Raw genomic sequence first — 26130 nt, forward strand, 5'->3', positions numbered from 1 at the left:
TAAAACAATACTTAGAAAATCAAAGCCAATCTCCAACATGCTTGATTCCCATGGTTGCTACATGTGCGTTGTGTTTCACTTGTGGCAACGGTTTAGTCAATGGATCCGCGACGTTGTCGTCAGTTCCAACCTTGCAAATCTCGATTTCTTTTCTTTCAACGATCTCTCGAAGTATATGAAATCGCCGCAGTACGTTCTTGGACTTCTGGTGGCTCCTAGGCTCCTTTGCATGGGCAATGGCTCCGCTATTGTCGCAATACAAAGCCACTGGTCATTTAATGGAGGGGACAACCCCAAGTTCTTCGATGATCTGCCGAATCCAAACAGCTTCCTTTGCTGCTTCTGAGGCAGTAATGTACTCGGCTTCAGTTGTAGAATCCGCAATAGTGCTTTGCTTAGCAATTTTCCAGCTTACTGCTCCGCCGTTGAGGCATAACACAAACCCAGACTGTGATCTAAAATCATCTCTGTCGGTTTGAAATCTTGCGTCCGTATAGCCCGTAACAATCAACTCATCTGTACCACAATAAACCAGAAACTGATCCTTAGTCATTTTCAAGTACTTTAGGATATTCTTGGCAGCAGTCCAATGTGCCTCACCTGGTTCTGACTGGTACTTGCTCGTTGCACTGAGTGCGAACGAAACATCCGGCCTTGTACAAATCAAAGCATACATGATGGATCCAATAGCCGAAGCGTATGGAATTCCACTCGTCTTTCTACGCTCATCAGATGTTCTAGGACACTGATTCTTGCTTAGATGTGTGCCATGTGACATGGGTAGATGGCCTCTCTTGGCTTCCATCATATTGAACCTAGATAGCACTTTGTCAATGTAAGTGCTCTGACTTAGTCCAATCATCCTCTTAGATCTATCCCTATAGATCTTGATGCCCAATATGTATTGTGCCTCTCCTAAGTCCTTCATTGAGAAACACTTTCAAAGCCAAGTCTTTACAGACTCCAACATAGGAATGTCGTTTCCAATAAGTAGTATGTCATCAACATACAAGACTAGGAATGCAATTTTACTCCCACTGACCTTCTTGTATACACAAGATTCGTCCTGATTCTTGATGAAGCTAAACTTATTGACTGCTTCATCAAATCGTTTATTCCAACTCCTTGATGCCTGCTTTAGTCCGTAGATGGACTTCTTAAGCTTGCATACCTTTCCTTGGTTCTTTTCATCGACAAAACCCTCCAGCTGCGTCAGAAACATAGTCTCTTCAAGAACACCATTCAAGAAGGAATTTTTCGACATCCATTTGCCATATTTCATAGTCATGAAACGCGGCAATCGCAAGGATTATCCGAATAGACTTAAGCATCGCGACTGGAGAAAAGGTTTCATCGTAGTCAACACCGTGAACTTGCATGTAACCTTTTGCTACCAATCTAGCCTTGTATATGTATACAATTCCATCTTTGTCTTTCTTCAACTTGAAGACCCATTTGCATCCGATAGGTGTAAACCCATCCGGCAAATCAACCAAATCCTAGACTTGATTTTCAGACATGGAGTCTATTTCAGATTTCATGGCCTCTAACCATTTAGTGGAGCTTGGGCTCGTCATAGCTTGCTTGTAAGTCATAGGTTCATCATTATCCAATATGAGAACGTCTAAGTTTTGAGTCAAGAGGACGCATGTACATCTGTCCGGCTGAAATATAGTTCTACTTGACTTACGAGGGGCAACAACGTTTTGAGGAACTACTCCCACTGGCTCTTCTAAAGACCTTGGAGGTTCATCAACCTGACATGCTTCTAAAGATTTCTTAGTTCGTTGTTCGTCTCGAATCTCTTCGAGGTCTATTATTCTCCCACTTGTGAATTTGGAAATATGATTTCTTTCCAAAAAGACACCGTCACGGGCAACGAAAATCTTGTTGTCTGACTTGTTGTAGAAATAATACCCCTTTGTTTCTTTTGGATACCCAACGAAGAAACATTTGTCAGATTTTGGTTCGAGCTTGTCCGAAATTAATCGCTTGACATATGCTTCGCAACCCCAAATCTTCAGAAAAGACAACTTTGGAAGTTTCCCAGTCCATAATTCGTATGGAGTCTTTTCAACAGCTTTTGACGGAGCACGATTCAGTGTGAGTGCTGCAGTTTGCAACGCATGTCCCCAAAATTGTAAAGGAAGTTCGGCTTGACCCATCATTGACCTGACCATGTCGATTAAGGTCCTGTTTCTCCGTTCCGACACTCCATTCCATTGAGGTGTCCCCGGAGCAGTCAATTCAGAAAGAATACCGCATTCTTTTAGATGGTCATCAAACTCGTGGCTAAGATATTCACCTCCTTGATCCGATCTTAGAGCTTTGATTTTCTTGCCATGTTGATTCTCTACTTGATTTTGAAATTCTCAGAATTTCTCAAACGATTCAGACTTGTGTTTCATTAAGTAAATATAGCCATATCTACTGAAATCGTCCGTAAACGTTATGAAATAGCTGAACTCACCTCTAGCTTTCGTACTCATAGGCCCACATACGTCCGTATGTATTAGCCCTAGTAGTTCGCTTACTCTTTCTCCTACCTTTGAGAAATGTTGCTTTGTCATTTTGCCAAGTAAACAAGATTCGCATTGATCAATCTTCTCTAAGTCGAATGATTCTAGAATTCCCTTTCGTTGAAGTAATTCCATGCGCTTTGTGGTTATATGGCCTAATCGACAATGCGACAGAAATGTGAGATCCGAATCACCAGTTTTAGCCTTTTTAGTATTTATGTTATAAATGTGTTTGCTCGTATCTAGCACTTATAGACCATTTTCTTGTTGTGCTGAACCATAAAACATTCCATTCAAAGCAAAAGAACAACTGTTGTCTTTAAATTGAAAACTAAAACCTTTAGAATCCAAACTTGAAACGGAAATAATGTTTCTGGTGATACTAGGAACATAGTAACAGTTTTCTAGTTCCAAAACAAAACCACTAGGCAAAGAAATAAAATAAGATCTTACGGCTAATGCAGCAATCCGTGCTCCATTTCCCACGCGTAGATTCATCTCGTCTTTATCAGGCTTTCTATTTCTCCTTAGTCCCTGCGAATTGGAACATCTGAGCTTGTTAACCTCATCGATCTCTCTCACTCCCGATTTCTAAAAAGTGGTGGTAGCTACAGTTTGTTTCCTGGCATGTACATTCTCTAACAGGGTTTGTCTCGTGGGTTTTTGTTCAATGGCGTGCGAGATAGTTGTGATCACCCTCTTTAAGCCATTTTGTGTAACCACTATGTGTATTACTTCATTAGTTTTTAAATACTCGCAACGTTTGTTATTTTCACGCATGCCAATGCACAACTTTGGTCATTTATATCTTAAATTCTCTTTATTCAAAAATTATAAAAAGTTGATATACACATTGAGACGAATCTAACAAGATCTCACATGACTATGTTTTATCTTATATAAAAAACACTAAGAATAGTCAAAGTAAATTAAATGAATAGTGTAAAAAGTCTAAATGTTACGAGTATTAAAAAACGGAAAAAGTATAAGTTTAGCGCGTGGAAAGTTGTATTTAGTTTGTTTTACTTTCTTAGGTTGTAATCACTTCTTCATTGAATGAACTTTCTGTCGAATAAAAAAAACTATATTAAGCAACTAGACAATAACCGTGACAAATTAGCATTTCCATCATTTAAAGCAATTTCATAACCCTTGCAACTTGCCTGTATCCCTTTGGTAATTAGATCATTTAAAGCAATTTAACCTTGCAACTTGCCGGTAATTGGTAATGAAATCAGTAAGTTTGACTTCCCTTTGGTATCTTCAATAGTGGCCTACCATAGTGGTGTAGTGGCATTTTGCTACAAGAAACTTGCTTGTATGCCTTCGGTAATTAAATCAGCAAGTTTAATTGCAAGAATAAGAATAGCTATGACACCTTTGAATTGAAACTTTCTCACTTCTTCAAAGGCGTGATTTTGCCGCCAAAAAGAAACTATTGTAGATCTTGTCTCGGATATGGGGATGTGAAGACTCAGCACCTCCAAGTAGACTTAAAAGTACCGAGTTCTCATGGCACGCAAATGTCAGTAAACCACCACTATGAAGCAAAATACGCCTCATACGAACAGGGCGGAGTCCAAATAAACAAACCCCCAAGAAAAAACTAAATATGTTCAAGCAACTCTGATTTATACAAACTAACAGCACTGAGAGACAGACAGAAGATAGAAATAGCAACATGGAACCAGGTTGTAGAAAGCCCCTTGCAATACACAAACACAACGCCTAGAAGCTCGCTTCACCTTGCTAATATAGAAGTATGGCATCAGAGAAATTTAAAATGACATCTGCACAAACAACCCCTTTTATTTAACTTGCAGAAAAATAATCAGCAACACAGACACATACGAAGAGGTCCCAAGTTATGATAAAAGGGAAAATTATTAAGTGAGATATTCAAAAGTGTTATTGGTGGCTTTGCTAGACATTCAGTTTCCTGTTTGAGATTTTCTTTTGAGTAAACCCACAATTGGGTTTGTTCTCACACACAAGGCTGCAACTATTTTTAAAATGTCTTTTCTTGCGCAAAAAAACTAAATTGAATGCCTTTTTTTAGAACAAAACATACATCTTTTTTAATCAAATAAAACAATTTCTAGAAAAGCACAGTTAAAAGAAATGCACAATCGGCATATATATAAAAAAGCATAAGGCGCGTGATAGGGGTCGTGCACTCGTGCTGCACCTAGGCACGCACGCTTTGATGCGCCTTACATAATAAATATCAAAAAATGGGCCTTGTGTGCTAGGTGTGCCTCGCCTAGCTCAAAAGAAGTGTTTTACCCAATTTGACTAGCTCAAAAGAAGTGTTTTACCCAATTCGCCTAGCACCACAGTGCCTAGTGAGCGTTAGTCGCACTTTTTTTTACATTGTATTCAATTCAATTAAGTATTGCATACTATCCCTCTCACCCTTAAGCTCTTCTCACTCCAATAACACTTACCTAATTCTCTGCCTCTATCACCATAATGTAAAACAAAGACCTTTTGACAACTCTCACACGAAATAGGGAAATGCCACTATAGCTTAAAGATGGTTGTGGGTCGTGCCAAGTTTACCTAATACGCTTTTTTACCGTGTACGCGTATTGAGTACACGGGTATTAGTATTATGGAACATTTTGGACTAATTTAACATAATTAGGGAGTGAATAGCGTACTTGTATTGTGCACTTGATAACACTGGTCGTGGTCATGCTTCGTAACCGATCCCACATGCCTTGGGCTTGGCCTGAATGGCCCGACATGCCAAGCCCACTTGTTTCGTGACGGACCATGCATTCCTAAGCCCACTTGTTTCGTGACGGACCATGCGTTTCACTCAAATAACGTGATTTATCTTGCCAACTTTATCATGCTTTTTCCAAAAATATGCAGCCTGAGCCCCACCTATGACTTTGTGCCCGTGTAAAGACGTGCTTTTCCTAGAGATGGCAATAGTTGGGTTGGGTTGGGTTGGGTTGGGTTGGGTCGAAATGAGGTCGAACCTATTTATAAACGGGTTGAGATAATCCCAACCCAACCCGGCCTGTTAACTTAAACGGGTTGAGATTCTCAACCTAACCCAACCCGATTATATACGCGTTGACCTGTTTAAGAATTTTTTTACTTTTAAGGGTAATTTCAAAGAAACCCTCCCTTAAAAGAAACCCTCCCTTAAAAGAAACCCCAACCCGAACATCTCAGCACCCAAATTACCATCCTTTCTCCTTCAACCCCAAAACCTAGACATTCACTCAAGACCACAATTCAAGATAGAAAAGAAAGAGGTAAAGAGAAAGAAGAGAACAAGGGAGCACATATGAAATAAGTCTTACCTAAAAATCTGACTAAGGTAGAAATGAATCCATCTCATTAGTCGGTTTAGGTGTTCGAATTCAACATTTAGAACCTCGGTCTGAAAAGCCACAAAATATTTCACTCTCTTAGATGGAGGGAGCTGGTAATGGCACCGATGAGGAAGGGAATAGGGGGGTAGTGGCGGTGACAAAAGATGGTGAATGAATAGAAGGAAGAATAAATAGAGAAGTGATATTATAAGATGACAGATGGAAGTAGTAATGAAGGTTGGATGATGTCATAAATTAGGTTAAAAGAAGTTCTCAACGTGCTTAAAAGTTGAAACAAACAAAATAGTCAAACTCCCTTTCTTGATACCTTACCCGTTATTCCCTTGGTTTTTTGTTTACCCTAAGTCAACCAAACAGCCTGTAAGAACTTTATTCCAGTAGAAGCTTCATCATGCATGTTCATTACAAAACCTCAAAAAAACGAGTCATTACTACAATATTTACTGTCGTTTGTTATCTAATTAAGTGATTATTAGTCACAAGCGAGCAATCCATCCATCTTGATTTCTAGGGGCGGAAAAAAGTGAGAAAACTCCTAGGACGGCTAGGACGGAAGAGAGAGTGAGAAGACATGAATGGAGGAGGGTTGAGAGGAAAAAGCTTTTCTTTCTCCATTACCTTCCTAAACCTTAGCTGCCCCACATAAAAATGTCTTCCTGACCAACGGTGGACCGGCGGTCGCCGTCATGTTATGCCATCGATGGTTGGTTGTAATAAATGTCTACAATCTTTTATCTCTATTTCTATTACTACCTCTGTTTCCTTGTTTTACTCGCTTAAAATCTTTTGGCTAATCGCCAAAGCTTACCACATTATTGCACATCAACATCATATTTCAAAATCATTCCCCACTTAGTTGCCACAATCTGAATGGGGACAAGTGGACAAAACCCGCTATTTCTTCAACTAGGAGCATCGAGAATTAATGGGAAGTAAGGATGGACACTTGTTCGTTTCTACACTGTGCGATCCTTTGAGGGTAGAGTAAATCTACTCCTCGACAACTTGATTGTGAGTTACTCCTAACTCCGACCAATGGATGTTCAACGAATAAAGAAAAATCAAACAAATAAAGTAGTAGGCTCCCTAACTCGAAAGACCAACACAAGTGTTTGATCTCGTGCATTGAAATCCATCGAAAGACGACAAATTACAATTATTGCAACGACAAGTCACGATTCTCATTCAGTGACAAATGACTACGTAAGTGTTTGATCTTGTGCCTTTAGCCTCACCCATTCCGAATTGCAGGTCCAATGAGCCTAAATATCCAATTTCGTATCATTTTTTCCCCATTACCTACATTTTCCATGCACTTCTTATAGTTTCTCTTGTAAGGAACTTTTTAATTATTTGTATACAAAAGTCAACTTTATACATTCAATTTGGGTGGGGTACAATTTTCAACTTAATAACCTTATCATTTTCCTCCAATATAACAGAAAAGCGAGATGATTTAATAACAAGGTGAAAGAGAATATCAAACATACCCCAGTAAACCGTTGCCTCGCCATGTTCTAGGAGTAATGTGTAAGCTCGTCAGCACACCCTGCCTCATAACCACCACAGATGTTGCAAGGCCCTGATTTTTCTGAACTTCAGAAGCAAGCCTCGAGAGTAAGTTCTCCCCAGACTCTACACTTCCAAATTTAACCAGCTGATCCCCTAGCTGCAAACCATCTTCTGCTGCAGGAGATTCCTCAACTATTTCATCTACCACTGCAAAAGGTAATCTGCTAATTGCATGCACATCTGCAGGTACAGCAGTACTCCTCATGCCAACATTATCTGCCCACGGAGATTTACAACCATTAGATATGGAAGGCATTTGATTATGTACCTCTTCGTGAGTTTCTTCCCTAAATGAGGACTCCACAATTATGACGGAACAAAGTCCTAACAGATCAAATGGCAATGATATGTTCAAAAGTAACATTTTTAGAAAACTGACTATTTAAACAGGTCCCTACCTCTGAGACCGAGGAAGTATTTCTAATACATACATACACGCGTACACACAGGCACACACACACTCACACACAACTTTGCCCAACATATTCCATGGAGATCAACTATGGAATTGGGTGTGGTCATTGACATGTCACGCGCAAAAAGAAGTTAATTCAGAAGAATCCAAAAGCATCAGTCCTTTTTCTTTTCAATTTGATTTAGACCTATTTTATTTTCCTCCATACCCATCCCTACCTTTTATCGGTGTTTAGTTAATTTGATTTAATTGTTTGTCTACCTGCCTTAATCTCTTCCTTAAACCATGTGTATACAGAGGAAGAACCATGCAAGAATGGACCTTATATAACAACAAGCATATAGATCCTGGTACTAAAGTTTCTTTGAAACTGTAAAAACCAATTACCATATCCAAATTACTAACGCTCTCACATCATCTTTCAGAAAGTTGTAAAATAATAATTTGCTCAATATAATCAATTGATAAAATGATAATCATCATTTAACCTTAATTACTTTTAAGTTCCAAAGTTCACTTTCAAATGTAAACATCTAAAAAGAATGTCATCGTCCAAAGGTGTCATATTTCCAATATTGGTTAAAATCTTTTACAACTCCCTTTCCAATAAGTAATAAAAATAACATAGAGATTCATATAAACAAATTAAGTAACAAAAAATCTCACCTGAATCCGTGGTGGTTGAAAACTTAGGTCCCAGTTTTGCTGCATGCATAAGTTGTATATTTTGACTGATTTTCTCTGTGAGATCTTTGTGGTCAATTTTAAGCTCTGAGAACAATTATATTTACAAGCAAGTCAAAAGAGGTGATATAAATCTTGATGTGGATCTAGACAAAAAACAAATGAATCTTGTCCTACAAAAAAGTAACTGATAAACAATTCACTTAATCAATCCAGAAAGAGCGTATAGGATCTTGTATCCCTTAAATTGTCTAAAACACTCCTAAAATAAATCCTCGGTCAATAACACTAATTCACTCCTGAAATTATAATAGGTTTGTGTATCGCTTATGAAACCTGATATATTTCAAAAAGGAAAATAGACACAAATTCCCATACATTCATTACATATTAATAATGTGTTACAACTTGCAGTAGTCCTTTTCTTCCCCTATATTTACAGTAGTCCTTTTATGTAGCTGAAAGGACCTCTTTACCTAGCCAGGCTAAAACACCATAAACAAAAAAAAACAAGATCTAACATCTAGAGTACTTATTAAGAGCATATGGACAAATAATACATGGCACATGTTACCTAGACTACCAATCAAAAAGAAACACACATAGTACCGTCCTATTTTCGACAATTCTAATTGGTAAAGCATAAGGTTTTCGAATTCACATGGGACCCTTTTAACTTTCACTAGTTTTTTATTTAATAAATGCATTTAGAAGCTAGTTCTTAAGGAAACAAGGAGAATAAAATCAACTACCCAAGTCTTCTCTCATTTTCTTCGACGCAAAGGTACCACCACAACCATAAAGCCATCTCTCACCCATATTCCCCAAACCATTAACTCCCCCAAATCATCAAGTAGACCCATTATCTCACCTCTGCTTTCTAATCTCTCTCCCGCACCTCCTCCATGTTCTTCAATACTAGAATAGTGTGAAGCATATGGAAAGGGGTGGAGGGGCCTTTGGTGGACAGCAAGCTACTTATGGAAACCACCGCTACCCCTCTCTTCCCCAACCTTTCAACCTCATCCCACCCACTAACATTAGCAGCATCTTCTTAGCACCACTCATAACTAACCCCTCCCATGTCCACCCGTCTCTTTCTCTATTCTATCACACATCTCAACACCTCTCCTTCCCGCTAAACAACCCCTCTCTACTACCCAAAATTGGATCCACTCTCCCCCTCGCTATGTCAAATAGCACCGGCTAAATCTTTCCCAATCCTTTAGCCACCATCTCCAGAGAATGGTATCTTCTACAGCAGGCCGGGTTAACAAGAGCAAAAGCAGAAGTGGCTTCATTTGGGCTGGTAGTGCAGTAGTTGTGGTAGAAAAGGAGGAGAGAACTACCAGAACCCAATTCACTTTAGCAGGATGGATCCAACTCAAATAGACAAACACTCAAGTATCACAAATCGAAGCACCCAAGGGGAAAAGGCACAAAACAGATGTAGGGGGTCAAGTTCCTCGTCATGAGCCTACATCTGTTAGCCAAACTTAAACTCCTCTGTTTGAGTTCATCTTCTTAAGAAATTTTCCAGGCAAAGAAATATACTTTAAAAGAAGCCTTGGACCAACAAATGACCTTCAATAGGTAGTACAGATTACAACCCTTAAGTCTCAATCAGGTTAGTGGTGTTATTTTATATTACTAAAAATGCTTAGTGTTTGACATAAACGGTATTGACGAAACTTAGCCTTATATCAGTTTAAAATATCTTTCTTCAATGGCATAACCTAGAGACTGGTAGCTTATGGGCCATGCAAAAGAACATCTCCACCAAACATTACTTGGTATGACCCTAAAAACATGATATATAAACCTAGTAATGTAAAATAGCAATCGAGTATCTTACCAGCTAGACGTTGACGGTCTGCACGAACAGCAGGAATATCAATATCTGTACGAGGGAAGCCCTACAAGAGTTGCAATATGCAAACCAATGTAAATCAAGAAATCTTTTAAAGACAAATTCCTCAAGAGTTTGAAACTATCAAAGCTAATGAATTCATGAATACACTGAAACAAAAAACCTAACTAGCAGCTATTACGGTCGAGGCCACATTAGACCACCTCCAATGGCAAGCTCGTTGCCAAATTAGCTTGTCATACCATATAAGATTTCAAGCTAATTTATTTTCTAGCTAGTTTGTACCCTAATGGTTAGCTATTAGCTTGCTAATTAAATTTATCTCACTTGTCAATCATCTTTTTTAAATCTACTTTTATTTATTCTTCCTCCTCTTCCCAACATTTTGGCAAGCAAATTAGCTTTCCCAATTACCTAAGTTCACTTGCTTGGCCAAGCTAATTTTCTATTACAACTCCAACCGTCAAGCTAGTAGCTGTAATGAACTGATAATTTTGAGCAGAAAATTAATGGTAAAAAATATATTTAATTTGGTTTAAAGTTGATAAAACACAAAATGGGATACAGAAAGTAGTGACCTGAGGCCACCAATCTCTAGGGTTAGTGACTTGAGGTCACCACTCTCCAAAGCCTAAGCTTACCAAATTCTCAACATACCTCTCATAACCTAATGTGTTAGTATTTATAACCATTCTCCTACACCTACCTAATTTGTCTTCTACCTAATATCACTCACTACCCATTATGCCCTTCTCCCTTACACTTGGTTCATTGCAATACCGGCCCCCTAAACTTCCACTTTGTCCTCAAGGTGGGTAGTAATTAGCACAGTATTCACAACCTCGGTAGCAATGGTCAGTGCCATTCTGTTTCCTGAAATTGACGTTCGGTTTCCATTGGGGCCCAAGCTCTTTACTTGTAAGTCCTTGTACCTCCTCTGGTATTGTAGCTAAGAAAAAATGATCCTTGAAGCTGTCATGAGCTGGAAGTAAGGTTTGGGTGTCTGACTTGGAATAGTAAGGTTGTAAGTTGGGGAAATTAACAATGGAATGTTGGTCTATATTTTGAGGCTAATGATAGAAAAATGTGGTAGATGGTCTGGGATTAATAATTTTGAATTGGGTTTAGTTATGGATGAAAGGGTTTGAAACTTGGTTTTGCAATTCAATGGCAGTGATGGGTAGAGAAGTGGGGTTTAAAAGATTGTATGGAGTTATTGGTTCTAAAAATATGGGCCGGAGAAATGGGATGACAACTAGAATTGGACTTTGATGTGGTAGGCCCATAAAAAAGTCAAGTCCACATTGATTAGAAAATAATTCAAATAGACCATGTTGAAGGCTGAATGTTCAGCACGTGTTACCAGCTTAGCTTTCTTAAATGTGTCTTCAATTTTTCCAATCGCAGAAATACCCCTAGCAGTATATTTTGGAATTAACTTTTTCTCCGAGCCAACCAGTGACTCCCCAAAGCTTCTGCCATAAACTTCATTTTCTGGAACTTTTTCTGCAAACTCCACCAAGACAGGAGTGCTCCAGCACCGGTCATACTGCCGGCGAAAAGACCTTGCCCACTTATGACCAAGCCACCTCCACCGGTGTACCCATCTGAAAAATCACCCTGTCTTCCACCAAACTTTGGTGGTGAGGAGTCGACTTTACCAACTCCATTCACGAACTGACCACCACTGCGGCAGCCACCTACGAGCAGACCTGGACCACCACCAGATCTGCAATCTCTAGTTGGTCTGCCTACCAAAACACCAACATCTCCACCTACTTTACCATACCTAGCACAGCCTGGTCCTCCGCCCAATCTGCTCCCTCCGGCACCACCGGTCTCGAAAATTTTTCCACCACTGTGGTTGTTTCCGTCGACAAAGCTTCCTGAACCATCAACATTAAAAACCCAAGGAACATATCCATCTCCAAACTCTGGTAGATTACCGGATCTACTTTTACCGACCTTCCTTTTCTCTTGCACCACCACCAAAAGTTGTGGCTTGGTTGTGAAATTCCCCACCACCAGTTTTGTTTGATGTTCTTTGTCATCAAGCTCCTCCGTAATCTGCGTTAATTCTCGTTGGAATGGAGAGAATGCTTCACCTATTATCTTTTTCAAATCTTCTTCAAACTTCTTGAGTTCCTCCTCCATTTTCTCTTTAAATTTTTGTCGTGATGGTGGTTGAAAGACATTACTGACTTCTCTATTTGCCACCACCACGCTTCCACTTTGTGGACTAACACCACCTGCCAATTCAGTGGGTCCACCGTAACCGTGGCTCAAGGAGAAATTTTGGTGCTCCACCTTTTTCATCTAATATTGTCGTAGTTGGTTGTGTGTGCCCGGACAACACTGGTGAAGAACCAAAGTGGCGCCTCACCTGATTCTTCAGTTCCGGCCACCTATAGAACGGCCAACGCTGGTGTTCCCATTCAAACCACCACTTCGCTTCGCCGTCAAGTGATATTATGGCGGCCTTTAACTTTGCCTCTTCATCTAACTGGAAAAAATGGAAGGTTTCCTCTAATTGCAGGGTCCACCCATCAAAATTTCTTCCATTAAATTCTGGAAGTTGGAGCTCTCGTCGGATTCTCCGCTCATCTTCGAGAACTGAGATTCCTCTATCTCTTTTACATGTGATGTACGCAAACTCCTCCTGAATCCATGTTTGCATTTGATGTGCTGCATATTCTCCGGCGACCTCCATTTCTATAAATGGTTTTTTTTTTCTTCTGAAACTCAAAAAATCAGATACAAGTAATGAACTAATAATGAACTGATAATTTTGAGCAGAAAATTAATGGCAAAATATATATTTATTTGGTTGAAAGTTGATAAACACAAAATGGGATACAAAAGGTAGTGACTTGAGGCCACCAATCTCTAGGGTTAGTGACTTGAGGTCACCACTCTCCAAAGCCTAAACTTTACCAAATTCTCAACATCCCTCTCATAACCTAATGTGCTAGTATTTATAACCATTCTACAACACCTACCTAATTTATCTTCTACCTAATATCACTCACTACCCATTATGCCCTTCCCTTACACTTGGTTCATTGCAGTAGCTTGAGACTTCTAAAAACAGAAAGCAAGCTCTTAATGTGGGTAGCTAGATCATAATCTTTCATGTAACAAGCCAACTATAAGTAAGACTTAGTGTCTTAGCTATTGCTTAACAAGCTCAAGAGAACGCTGGTAGCAGACTAGCTGCCAACTCACAGAATAAAAACATGGGAGAGAGGGCCAAAAGAAAAGCAGGAATTTGAAAGAAAATAAGGGTAAGAGGGTCATGTGAACATTACTTCTACCTGTCAAAATTTATAGAAAATCAAGGAGCAGAAAAGGAAAGATAAGAATTGAGAGAACGATTAAGAGAGTAAAAGAGAAGTATCAAGCACCAGTTAACAGGCCATAGTATCATTTTTCACGTTGATGGCATACAGCCTATCACAAGTTTAATTCCTTTACGGAGTATATAAGAACCACCACTTACATAACAATTAATGGTTGCAGTAGAAACCAAGATTCCTTGTGCACAAACATGAATGTTTAGATACATTAGTGCATGCATATGAAGAACACGAGCCAAATCGAAACAGGAAAATAAACATGAAGAGGAAGCATAAAGAGAAATATTCTTATCTTGTCAATAATGAGGATAGACAAGTTTTGAGAATTAAGCTTCTGTATGATGGGAAATATTTAACTTGAATTTTAATGAAAACACTGTGATGAAATACTATCCACCGCACCACGAACCCTACCGCACCGACAACCCCACAACCAGGAAGTTCACAGGCAGCCGATCTAGCTTCTGTACGGCGGGCCTATTTTTTGGGCGATTTCAGACATGTTCTTTAGCCGTCCAATTGCAGCGATTCTGTTCTCTTACCTAAAGTCCGTCCGATCTGTACGTGTAATCTGCTAAATCTTTTTCTCTCTTTTCATTGCTTCTCTCAGCAAATTTGGTCGCTAGTCCTAGCCTTAGTTCTCTTGTTTGGGTGTTGTCTTAATCAGTGAGTTTTCAGTTAGTTCCTTGTTTCTTTCGGCCCTAGTTCAATTGGAAGGTATGGGGTCGGGGGAAGAATCAAGTTCAGCCTCTATTTTGTTGCACCATTCGGAACCCTTGGAAGAAGATGACAGTGATATTGAGGAGATGTTCACGTTAATTAGTAGTCCAGAAATGGCTATGGGTTATGTGTTTTCACAAAAGGAGGAAGGAAATTCTCTGTTTAAAAGGAAGGAATTTGGCAATGCTTTAGCCAAGTATAATAAGGCCATCAAATGTTTCTGTGTCATTATTGTGATGTGAGCAAGGACTTTATATGCGTAATATCAATCTGGAATTGAAGGAACTTGCAATTGCTTTGCATTTAAACATTGCGGCTTGTGCGGCTAAACTAGACAATTTGAACCAAGTTATAATCTCATGCTCCTTCATCTTGGAGGTTGATAAGAGAAGCGTGAAGGTTGTTTTTAGAAGGGGATTGGCTTTAGTTAAATTGAGTTTGCTGGAAAAAGCATATGATGATTTGACCAAAGCAAGGGAGGTTAAACCAAATAACAAGGATATTGCAAGGGAGCTAAGAAACTTGGAGAGATCTCGCGAGGAAGGAACAAAGTTTAAGAAAGACAAAACTCTTAAGGAGAGTATCACTCGAAATATGATGTCAGATGCTAAAGAAGGAGTCAAAAGAAAAGGTTGCAGTGAAAAGGAGTTACCACAGAGCAACTTGCAATTAACCAAAACAATCAGAAATTACCTAAGACTAATGAGAAAGACGAGTGGGGTATGGAAATGGAGATTGGTACCCCCATCTCGAGTGGAGAACATTAATGTGCCTCTGAGATTAAGGATATGGAGGATCCAATCGAGGTGCGAAGAAAGGGTTGATCTCTCTAAGTCATATGGAGGTGTTTCTTCAAATAACTCATTGAAGAATTTGGTTAATGACACTGCTATTATGCAAAGACGGCAAGACAGGAAAAAAATGATATTGCGGAGTCCAAGTATCGGTTTTATAACCGAAAAAGGCAGGGCTCCATCCTTATGATCTCAAGGAAGCACCATCAAATGATGGCTCAAGGAAAGGCCATCGCACTGTTTAACTCACAGTCATATTCTTTTTAAACAATTAGATGTATCCCTGAGAGAAGGAATCCAACCACACCCATCAATACCTCCATCAAAATTGAATATAGTTGCATCTCCAAGTACCTCAGACTCAAGTACTAAAGTGCGTCGGTTGACACTCAAGCCACACATGAGGATATGAAGGATAGAGGGCCTTTACCCTTACAAGGCAAGTATCATTTATGCAGGTTTCCACCAAACTGAAGAGCAAGCCACAAAGGAAGGTTGACACTGCAGTAGCCGCCCCCAAGCGCCGCCTTCAAACCAGAAGACCCACCAGGAGAACAAGTAGGCGCAAGGATGGTTCTTTGATGACTAATTCTGGTTTTGATTGCAGGTTTCAGGTTGGTTGCAAAAGGAAGATTGTTCACCCCCCCTCAATTAGTTGGTCTGTTCAGCCAAGGAAGATGTCCGTTGCTAGTGTCAATTGTATTATGTGTAATAAGTCCCAATGTGTTTGTTCTAGTGCCTTAGGAAGTCTTGAGTCGCCCTTAATGGTCTAGTCTGTGTTTTATTATTTTGTTGCCAAAAAAAAAGGAAATACTATCCAACAAAAAATAAGATTGCATAAAAGCCATAAATAAAACAAACAATATCAGAGCCTTAAACCCAAAAAGATAAGAGAGCTATAAACTATGTTACTTGGACTCGGGTAGACGGGTACTAGTGTCAGACACGGGTACGTGTCCAAGTATCCGACTCGGCTAAATTGTGAAAAGTTTCCATGATTTAAGTCGAAAATGAATTTTCGGAGTGTCGGTACCCTCGTCGGAGTGTCGGTACCCTCATCGGAGTGTTGAGGATCCGACACGGGTACTTGAGGTAAAATGAAGAGTCTGAGTAACATAGGCTATAAAGCAAACTTGCACAAGAAGACTATATAAATAGGATGCGATGACTCTGGATCCAGTTGAACCACGGTTGCAGAAGAAGGACTATATAAATACAATGGCATGACGGTTGTGGTCTACATTTGTTCCACCTCTTTGAAATTTCAACAAAACAAAAACTGTTATAAGATATGGAAGAAAGAAATAGGACATAGGTAGGGATAGAGAAACACATATATTTCTTCCCTATTGCATCAAGGATAAAGATCAAATGAGAAGCATATCATGTGCTCCTAAGTTACTAAAGAATCAAACATCTAGGACTCTTTACTCTTGAGTTTAGCTAAGGTGAAAAGAATTTCGCCACTAAATTTTCCTTATTTGAAATTTTTCGAGCTTACTATTAATCTATGTAGCACGGAAACGGGTACGGGGACAAATACTGGTACGAGGACGGAAAACGGCAAAATCAAATTTTCAAGAAACGGGTACGGCAAGGATACGGCAATGAAAATCCAAAAAAAAACATAATTGTAAAATTAAAAAATACAAAGAATATTTCTTTAAAAGGTTTTAAAATACTGAGAATGCAACAAATTAATTAAGGTTTTAAAAATAGATATTAAGTAAAAGAAAGTTATAATGAGTCATTGAGTTAGCTGTATGCAAAGGAATAGGAAAAATTCCTCAAAAACATATAAAATATCACGTGGGTTTGTTCCCACCCACCTCCCACACCCTTGTTTCTTTAATTAAAAAAAGTTTAAAAAAAAAGTTTAAAAAATAGAAAAAGAAAACGACTCTCAGTCTCTCGCCTCTCCACCGTGAACCCAAAAAAATGACGAGAAGCTTCTCCTTCAGCCATAGCTATGGTTGATTTCCTCGAGAAGACTATTGTTAATGAAAACAAGAATTGAAAAATGCACCCATCTCGTTTTTCCTTCTACAATAAAAGCCCCAACATATTTTTTTCTTCTATCACCTTTCCCGACCATCAATTGTTAGATATAGGATTTCAAATTCTTCAAGATCCAATTCCTTTGGTTGCGGGTAAGGCTAATTTTATCGCCTACTGAGTTTTTTAAAGTTTTAGGTTAAAGCTTAACCTAATTTTTTGCCACTTTTGTATATGGGTACTTACATTTTAGGCCCAAAAGTATCTGAAACGTACCCATTCAAGATGTTGACCGTACCCATTTGAGTTGACCGTACCCATTTTTTGGATACGAATCCGGTACGTATCCATGAGGTACCCGTACAGTACCCGAGAGGTACCCGGTACGGATACCTCACTAAAGTGTCGTACCCGCGCATCATAGACTATAATTGTGAATGGAACTTGGTAACCCTTACATGAACTTAGTTTCCATATCATGAACCGCAAATTAGATCAGAGACACATGTGCACGATACTCATAGTGCGCCAAAATAATGCTACGATACACATGTGTTCTTCTACGCATGGAACACATGTGTCCTTTTGGTACACAGTGAGTGTAGTGCACTTATGTCCATAGTCTAGGGACACTAGGCTTTGATTATGGGCTCACTTGACCTTCTTATATAAAAGGAAAATTTGGTAATATTAACTCAACAAATGGCCGATTTTCTTTTATTAAGCTTACATATGGGTTTTTTTTTAAATAATCCGAACTTATAGACCCATTCGCTTTTAATGGTCCCAACAGGTAACCCACCCGTTGTAACAGGTTACCTATACACGTATCGCTTTCTAATTAGTCAAAAAAAAAGTTTCTTTTCTTTCCTCTTTTTTTTTCTCTTTTCCTTCTCCTTCCTCTTATCCTTTCTCAACTGACAAAACCCCCCTTAACGTTAACAAACTCGCCCAATCTCTACGAGTTGAAGTTGTTCAATAACCGGTTGTGCGGAGAGGTACCTCAGAAAACTCGGGGAAAACTCTCCATTGTATCTAGTCGACTTATCAACCAACAACCTCATCCAATCCCCCAAATTTGTGCGCAAAGGGGATTTTTCGGATCTTCTGTTGGTGGAAAACTAGTTTTCCGGCGAAATCCCGACAAGTTTGTCCAAGTGCCCGACACTATATAGCATAAGACTAGGTAACAATCGGTTCTCCAGCAACGTATGCACCGGGCTTCTTGGGGTGCCCCGAGTGTTACTGTTAGAAATCCCATTCAACTCGTTTTCCGGCGAGATATGAAATCAGATATGAAATATGTCGCATCTGCTTCAAATTTATCTCAACTTACTATTTCTAACAACAATTTTACAGAAACAATTCCGGAAGAGATTGTGTTTTTAAGCAATTTATTGGGCTTTGTGGCAAATGATAATCAAAATGATGATTTCTTTCTCGAAATCTATGTCCCTTACTAATAATCTTCACCTCAGCAACATACTAGAAATTGTGGGTGGCTGATTCAAGCTCAAAGTATGAAAACCTTCTTGGACCAGCTCCTCTCTCGAGTTCATCATTGAATGAAGTTTCCTCATCATTCAGCAATTTCGCCTGCTTCTCTTTCGGCATAGAAAAAACACAATAACAATCCCTCCCAAAACAACAAAGAAAGCACATGACGACACAATAATAATCATATGAATCTTTGGATGAAGATCATTGTTGTTAGTAGTTGACTCCAAACTAGAAAAGAACTCCCAAGATTCGACAGTGTGTCGCTCTGTGCTTACCCCAGTCGCTGACTGAAAAACCTATGCTCAACAATTCAGGGATGACTTTCTAAGATCAATCTGTAAACTAAAGACAGACTTATTTTATTATTAAAACTTGGATCATTCTTGTAAGACCATAAGACACTCATAATCTCAGTAGTCGCGTTGTAAATGAGATAAAGATAGAACAGGGTTGGGGGATGGGAGGTGAAGACAAAGGTATTTTGGAGAAAAGGAGAATTTTTTAATTAAAATTAATTAGGTAACTGGTCACAAGGGACCATTATAGGAAATTACATCTAAAGGTTTGGATTATTAAAAAAAATCTCACATAAGAATATCTGTCAAAGGTTGGATTAATATTAACAAATTTTCCTATATAAAATACGGAGTAAAACTTACCATTAATCGATAATTGTGTTGGAAATTCTCATTGGGAAACACAAAGGAAAAAAGGGTGAGTGAAAATTCAAGAGTCCCACATTGGAAAAACTCTTCATATTCCTCTTGTTTATTAATTGGGGAATGAGTGTAACTCTTGTTTAAGAAAGTGTGAGAATGGTATGGGTGGACACATCACACACACGCGCGCGCGCGCCGGGCCGGGCGCGGGCCGCGGGCCGTGGGCCTTGGGCCTTGGTACTTGGTACTTGGTACTTGGTACTTGGTACTTGGTACTTGGTACTTGGGCTCTTGGGAATGCGGTTCGCGGGCGTGGGGTGGGTTTTGTGGGTCAACCCTGTTCTTTTTGGTAACTGGACCGGTTTGCGCAAGTCACTGTTACGGGAATCTGTATTGATTACGTAACCGTTGGATTAAATGCCATTAATTACGTCCGTTACTATGATCAATGTTTTTGACCGTTTTCTGGCTGTTGCAACATTCATTCCCTCAGCCGTTTTTGTCTGTTGCAATGCTTTCCTTCTAATTATTTAAATCAGAGTTTCAGTTCCCTTCTCACAGAAAAATCATACTCTCAAAATACGAAAACACATTCTTACTCTCAACGTTTTGGGCATACGTTCTGACTCCATCCGGCTTTGTGAGTGCACACAACGTCGGAGTTGCGCTAATCCTGGAGGCCGACCGCATTCTGTTCTACTGCACCGGGAGGTAGCGCGGAATCGTCTTTTAGGACAGTGGGTGTCCACGACGCAACAATTGTTCTTCGTTCAGTTCATCGAATCAGATAAGTTTGTTCTAATTTTCGCTTTAATCGCAACAATCTAAAAGACGATTATTATGGCTTTGACTTCCAAATTCATGATTCCTGATATGTCTAAGTTAGAACCTCTTGATGGCAAGAATTATAAACGTTGGGCTGTTAGGATGCGATTCTATTTAGAACAAATTGAGATTGCTTATGTGCTTGATGATGTTGTCGAACCTGATGATGAAACTGAATTGCATGCTTTTGAGTTGAAATTTGCTAAAGATGATAGGACTTGTAAGGGCATGTTGCTGCATCATATGTCGAATACTTTGCTTGATATCTATATGGGGTTTAATCATGCTAGGGATATTTGGGATGCATTAGAAAAGAAATATGGAACTGATGATGCTGGTACTAAGCGTTATTGTGTCAGTAAGTGGTTAGCTTTTCAAGTCCAAGATGATAAACCAATTATTGATCAGATTCATGCTTATGAAAATATTTGCATTGCTATGGCTGCCGAGGGTTTGAGTATTTGTGATATTACCCTTGCTATAGTTTTAATTGAGAAACTCCCACCCTCTTGGAAAGATTTTCGTAATCAGTTAATGCATAAGAAAAAGGACCTTACCTTAGAGGAGCTTGTAGGTCACCTGAAAATTGAGGAGGAAAATCGTATTAAGGATAAGGGTCAATCTGTGTTTTCCGGGTCTGCTAAGGCTAACCTTGTAGAACCTAAGCCTCATGCATATTCTGAAAAGTTTAAGGGAAAGGGAAGTCCTTTCAAGCCTCAAGGGAAACCAATGAAGTATAAGTTCAAGGGCAAGTGTTTTGAATGTGGGAAAACTGGTCACAAGTCTGTAGATTGCAGATCCAAGAAGAAGTCGGATCAGAACCAAGCCAACCTTGCTGAAGCTAATGAAGTTTCTAATACTAACCATTTTGTTGCTGTTGTTTCAGAAGCTAACTTGACAGGTAATGTTGCTGAATGGATCGTTGATACTGGAGCAACGAGACATATCTGCACCAACAAAGACATGTTCACTACCTACGAAAAAACTGATGGTGAAAATGTCTTCATGGGTAATTCAGCTTCTGCAACTGTTCAAGGCAAAGGGAAGATCGTTCTCACTCTTACCTCTGGAAAACTTATTACTCTTACCAATGTGTTGCATGTTCCAGAAATGCGTAGGAACCTGATTTCTGGTAGCTTGCTAATTAAGGCTGGATTGAAGCTTTCATTTGATTCTGATAGGCTTGTTATTACTCATAATGGGGAGTTTGTGGGAAAGGGTTTCTGTAATGGGGGTTTATTTACTCTTGATGTCAAACTTGAAATTATGAATAAGAATGCTAGTACTTCTTCTGTTTATATTGCTGAGTCTATTGATTTATGGCATGCAAGGTTGGGTCATCTTAACATTGCTTCAATTAAAAGGCTTAAACAACTTAACTTGATCCCCAGTTTTTCTAAAACTGATTTTGCAAAATGTGAAGTATGTGTTGAGGCCAAGTTTGCAAAGAAGCCATTTAAATCAATAGATAGACAAACTAAAGTACTAGAGCTTGTTCATAGTGACTTGGGGGATTTTAAAAATTATGAGAGCAGGGGTGGTAAAAGGTATTATATTACTTTTGTTGATGACTGCTCAAGATTCACCATGGTTTATCTTCTCAGGTCAAAAGATGAGGCTGAGGAAATGTTCCTCAAATACAAGGCCGAAGTGGAGAACCAACTTGATAGGAAGATCAAGAGACTTAGGAGTGATAGGGGTGGTGAATATGACCCTAACACTCTTAAGGCATTTTGTGAGCAGAATGGAATCATTCATGAGACAACGGCTCCCTACACACCCGAGCAGAACGGGATTGCTGAAAGGAAGAACAGAACATTGAAGAACATGATGAATTCTATGCTTATTAGTTCTGGGTTTTCTGATAACATGTGGGGGGAAGCTATATTATCTGCTTGTCATGTTTTAAACAGGGTACCTCACAAGAGGCTAGACAAGACTCCATACGAAATATGGAAGGGTCGTGCACCTAACCTAAGTTATTTGAAAGTGTGGGGGTGTCTAGCAAAGGTGGCTATACCCAGCTTCAAAAGGGACAAGATTGGTCCTAAAACGGTTGATTGTATTTTTATTGGTTATGCTTACCAAAGTGCTGCATATCGTTTTCTTGTTAAAGGTGCTAACAATTCTTATGCAGGTGGTAACATCATTGAGGCAAGAGATGCCGAGTTTTTTGAAACAGTATTTCCTTTGAAAATATCTTGTATCAATGATGTGCCTTCTTCTAGCACTTCTTCTAGTATGCCTGTTGTTGCTCCTCCCACCTCTGATGTGAATTCTGAATTGGAGCCAAGGAGGAGCAAGAGGGCAAGAAAGGAAACCAGTTATGGTGATGATTTTATTACTGCTTTCTTAACTGAACCTTACTTGATTGATGATGACTTTGTTTATGTCTTTATTTTGGAAGATGATCCTAGGACCTATGAAGAGGCTATGAAATCTGTTGATGCAGTGTTTTGGAAAGAGGCAATAGATAGTGAACTTCAGTCAATCCTAAGTAACAATACTTGGGAGTTGGTTGATCTGCCTAGGGGTTGCAAGCCCATTACTTGTAAATGGATCTTTAGGAAAAAATTGAAATCCACTGGATCCATTGACAAGTATAAGGCTAGAATTGTGGTAAGGGGATTCACCCAAAGGCATGGTATTGATTATTTTGATACTTATTCTCCTGTCACTAAAATTGCTACTATTAGAACTTTGATTGCTCTTGCTTGCATTCATGATCTTGTTGTGCATCAAATGGATGTTAAAACTGCATTTTTAAATGGTGATTTGGATGAGGAAATTTACATGGTTCAACCGGAAGGGTTTGTTGTTCCTGGTCAAGAGAATAAGGTTTGTAAATTAGTCAAGTCCTTGTATGGGCTTAAGCAAGCTCCAAAGCAATGGCATGACAAATTTGACAAGACTATGACAGGTAATGGGTTCCATGTAAATGAAGGTGATTCTTGTGTTTACTCTAAGCATGATTCTGATGGTTGTGTGATTATTTGTCTTTATGTGGATGATATGTTAATTTTTGGGACTAATTTGGATCGAGTAAATGAGACAAAAAGTTTTCTAAGTTCTAAGTTTGAAATGAAAGATATGGGTGAGGCAGATGTGATTTTAGGAGTGAAAATCAAGAGAACTCCAAATGGCATTTGTCTTAGCCAAGCTCACTATGTTGAAAAGTTACTTAAAAAATTTAACTCTTTTGACATCGATCCAGTTAGGACTCCCTATGATCCAAGCATCCACTTAAGGAAAAATAATGGTGATCCTGTTAGCCAATCTGAATATGCTAAGATTATTGGTAGTGTTATGTTTCTGATGAACTACACTAGACCTGACATTGCTTATTCTGTGAGTAGATTAAGCAGGTATACTCATAACCCAAGTCATGAACATTGGGATGCTTTGAAGAGATTGCTCAGGTACCTTAAGGGTACCATGGATTGGAGTTTGCACTACTCCAAGTTTCCAGGAGTTTTGGAAGGCTATTGTGATGCTAACTGGGTTTCTGGCAATGATGAAATTAACTCTACCAGTGGTTATGTTTTCACCCTAGGGGGTGGAGCTGTGTCTTGGAAATCTTGTAAACAATCTTGTACTGCTATGTCTACTATGGAATCTGAGTTTATTGCTCTTGAATTGGCAGGTCATGAGGCAGAATGGTTGAGAAATGTGCTTGCAGATATTCCGCTGTGGGGGAAGCCAGCTCCTTCAGTTGCACTTCATTGTGATTCGCAAGCGGCTATTGCTGTGGCAAACAACCATGCCTACAATGGGAAGAAAAGGCACATTCGTTTGAGGCACAAGGCCATCAAAGAATTGTTGTCAAGTGGGGTGATATCACTAGACTATGTAAAGTCTGAAATGAACATTGCGGATCCGTTAACGAAAGGCCTATGTAGAAAACTAGTTTTGGAAACATCGGAAGGGATGGGCCTGAAGCCCGTTGAATGAATTGTAAAATAATGAACTCCTACTCACAGAGTTCAAAGGACGACATTATTGTTATAATTCGGAAGCACAAAATTTTATTTTTTGTCCATCCCCTAGATGTTATAATGTGCTTGCTACAATAGGAAAGAGGTTGAGCATACGGCTCTTAATGAACCCATACCATATGTTTGGTGGTGTGAATGTAGCTCACACTTGATGGGATTCACCTACGTAGGTGTGGAAGTGTGGCCGCTTCCTATGAGAATTGCGATGTGGGCTATTCTCTAGAGCACCTATGAGCATATCCAGGTCGGACGTATGGCCAGTATAAGGCGTCACTTTATTCGCGGAGTCAGAATGTCATACATATTCAGTTGCGTGCTTTAAGTGACGGGTTTCTATCTCCCTATCAAGTTCAATACGAAAGTCACTTGGTAGGAAAGAGATCATAGCTTAAATGTCACTAAGTGTTAATTCAAGTCGAAAGACATTGACACCTATTCAATTGTTTTGTTTTGCCCAAAACCAATATCCTTCTCCTTTCTTTTCTTTCTTTTCCGCATATTCGAACCTGTGGGGGATTGTTGGAAATTCTCATTGGGAAACACAAAGGAAAAAAGGGTGAGTGAAAATTCAAGAGTCCCACATTGGAAAAACTCTTCATATTCCTCTTGTTTATTAATTGGGGAATGAGTGTAACTCTTGTTTAAGAAAGTGTGAGAATGGTATGGGTGGACACATCACACACAGGCGCGCGCGCGCCGGGCCGGGCGCGGGCCGCGGGCCGTGGGCCTTGGGCCTTGGTACTTGGGAATGCGGTTCGCGGGCGTGGGGTGGGTTTTGTGGGTCAACCCTGTTCTTTTTGGTAACTGGACCGGTTTGCGCAAGTCACTGTTACGGGAATCTGTATTGATTACGTAACCGTTGGATTAAATGCCATTAATTACGTCCGTTACTATGATCAATGTTTTTGACCGTTTTCTGGCTGTTGCAACATTCATTCCCTCAGCCGTTTTTGTCTGTTGCAATGCTTTCCTTCTAATTATTTAAATCAGAGTTTCAGTTCCCTTCTCACAGAAAAATCATACTCTCAAAATACGAAAACACATTCTTACTCTCAACGTTTTGGGCATACGTTCTGACTCCATCCGGCTTTGTGAGTGCACACAACGTCGGAGTTGCGCTAATCCTGGAGGCCGACCGCATTCTGTTCTACTGCACCGGGAGGTAGCGCGGAATCGTCTTTTAGGACAGTGGGTGTCTACGACGCAACAATTGTTCTTCGTTCAGTTCATCGAATCAGATAAGTTTGTTCTAATTTTCGCTTTAATCGCAACAAATTGTAGTGCTAAGATTTGACAAGGACACACCAGAAAACCTCAAAACACATTCGAGGACGAATTCACTTGTGCTCATACATAAACGCCATTGCTCAAGCCCTTCCCCAACAATTTGCATTGAAAAATACCAATTTTTAATTTCCATTCTTTGATAAATTAAACCTAAAATATGATTAGTGCAGTTGGGGAAAAACAATGATGCAAAATTGCTAACTTCATTTAACACTTTGTTATCAATAAAATTGGAAACGATAAAAAATATGTTTAGGAGATAAAACAAACGGAGTACCTCAGAGTCGACAAGGTTGGCAGATAGACCTGGACCTCCTGAGTAGCAAAGACGCTGAATAATTGCGTTCATCTCAGACTCCATGGCACCCCTTTGATCCATTTGCGTCACTGTTGCTTCCTTCAAGTTCGTTCCCACCATTACTCTTAAGCTTTACTCTGCAGTCTGCAGATCAAAGCTTCTTGATTTTCCGTAATTTTCCCGGAGTTTTGCAGGTTGTTTTAACAATGCCACGTTAAAGTTAGGGCAAGGGCACCAAAGAAGTACGCCCATTCGTATTTACGGCACATTTGGCCGATAATAATGGTG

The 26130-nt window shown here is 39.5% G+C and overlaps 1 protein-coding gene across 2 annotated transcripts; it reads right to left on the bottom strand.

Annotated features, from left to right (window-relative positions):
• Positions 1-2811: 2811 nt before the first annotated feature.
• On the bottom strand, positions 2812-26130 carry LOC110796891 (uncharacterized). Of its 2 annotated transcripts, none has more exons than XM_022001979.2 (5): positions 25822-26130; positions 10399-10459; positions 8526-8630; positions 7363-7660; positions 2812-3053 (listed from the first exon to the last, which is right to left on the bottom strand). In XM_022001979.2, the coding sequence occupies exons 1-5, from the start codon at positions 25960-25962 to the stop codon at positions 3047-3049; spliced, it is 612 nt and encodes a 203-aa protein (XP_021857671.1). In that variant the 5' UTR covers positions 25963-26130; the 3' UTR covers positions 2812-3046. The 2 variants fall into 2 exon arrangements, with proteins under 2 accessions (XP_021857671.1, XP_021857670.1); XM_022001978.2 differs by lacking the exon at positions 2812-3053 and adding an exon at positions 3905-4309 and having other exon boundaries at positions 25822-26127.

The sequence above is a fragment of the Spinacia oleracea genome, chromosome 5 (genome assembly GCF_020520425.1).
Source record: "Spinacia oleracea cultivar Varoflay chromosome 5, BTI_SOV_V1, whole genome shotgun sequence".
In the NCBI taxonomy this organism is placed as follows: Eukaryota; Viridiplantae; Streptophyta; class Magnoliopsida; order Caryophyllales; family Amaranthaceae; genus Spinacia; species Spinacia oleracea.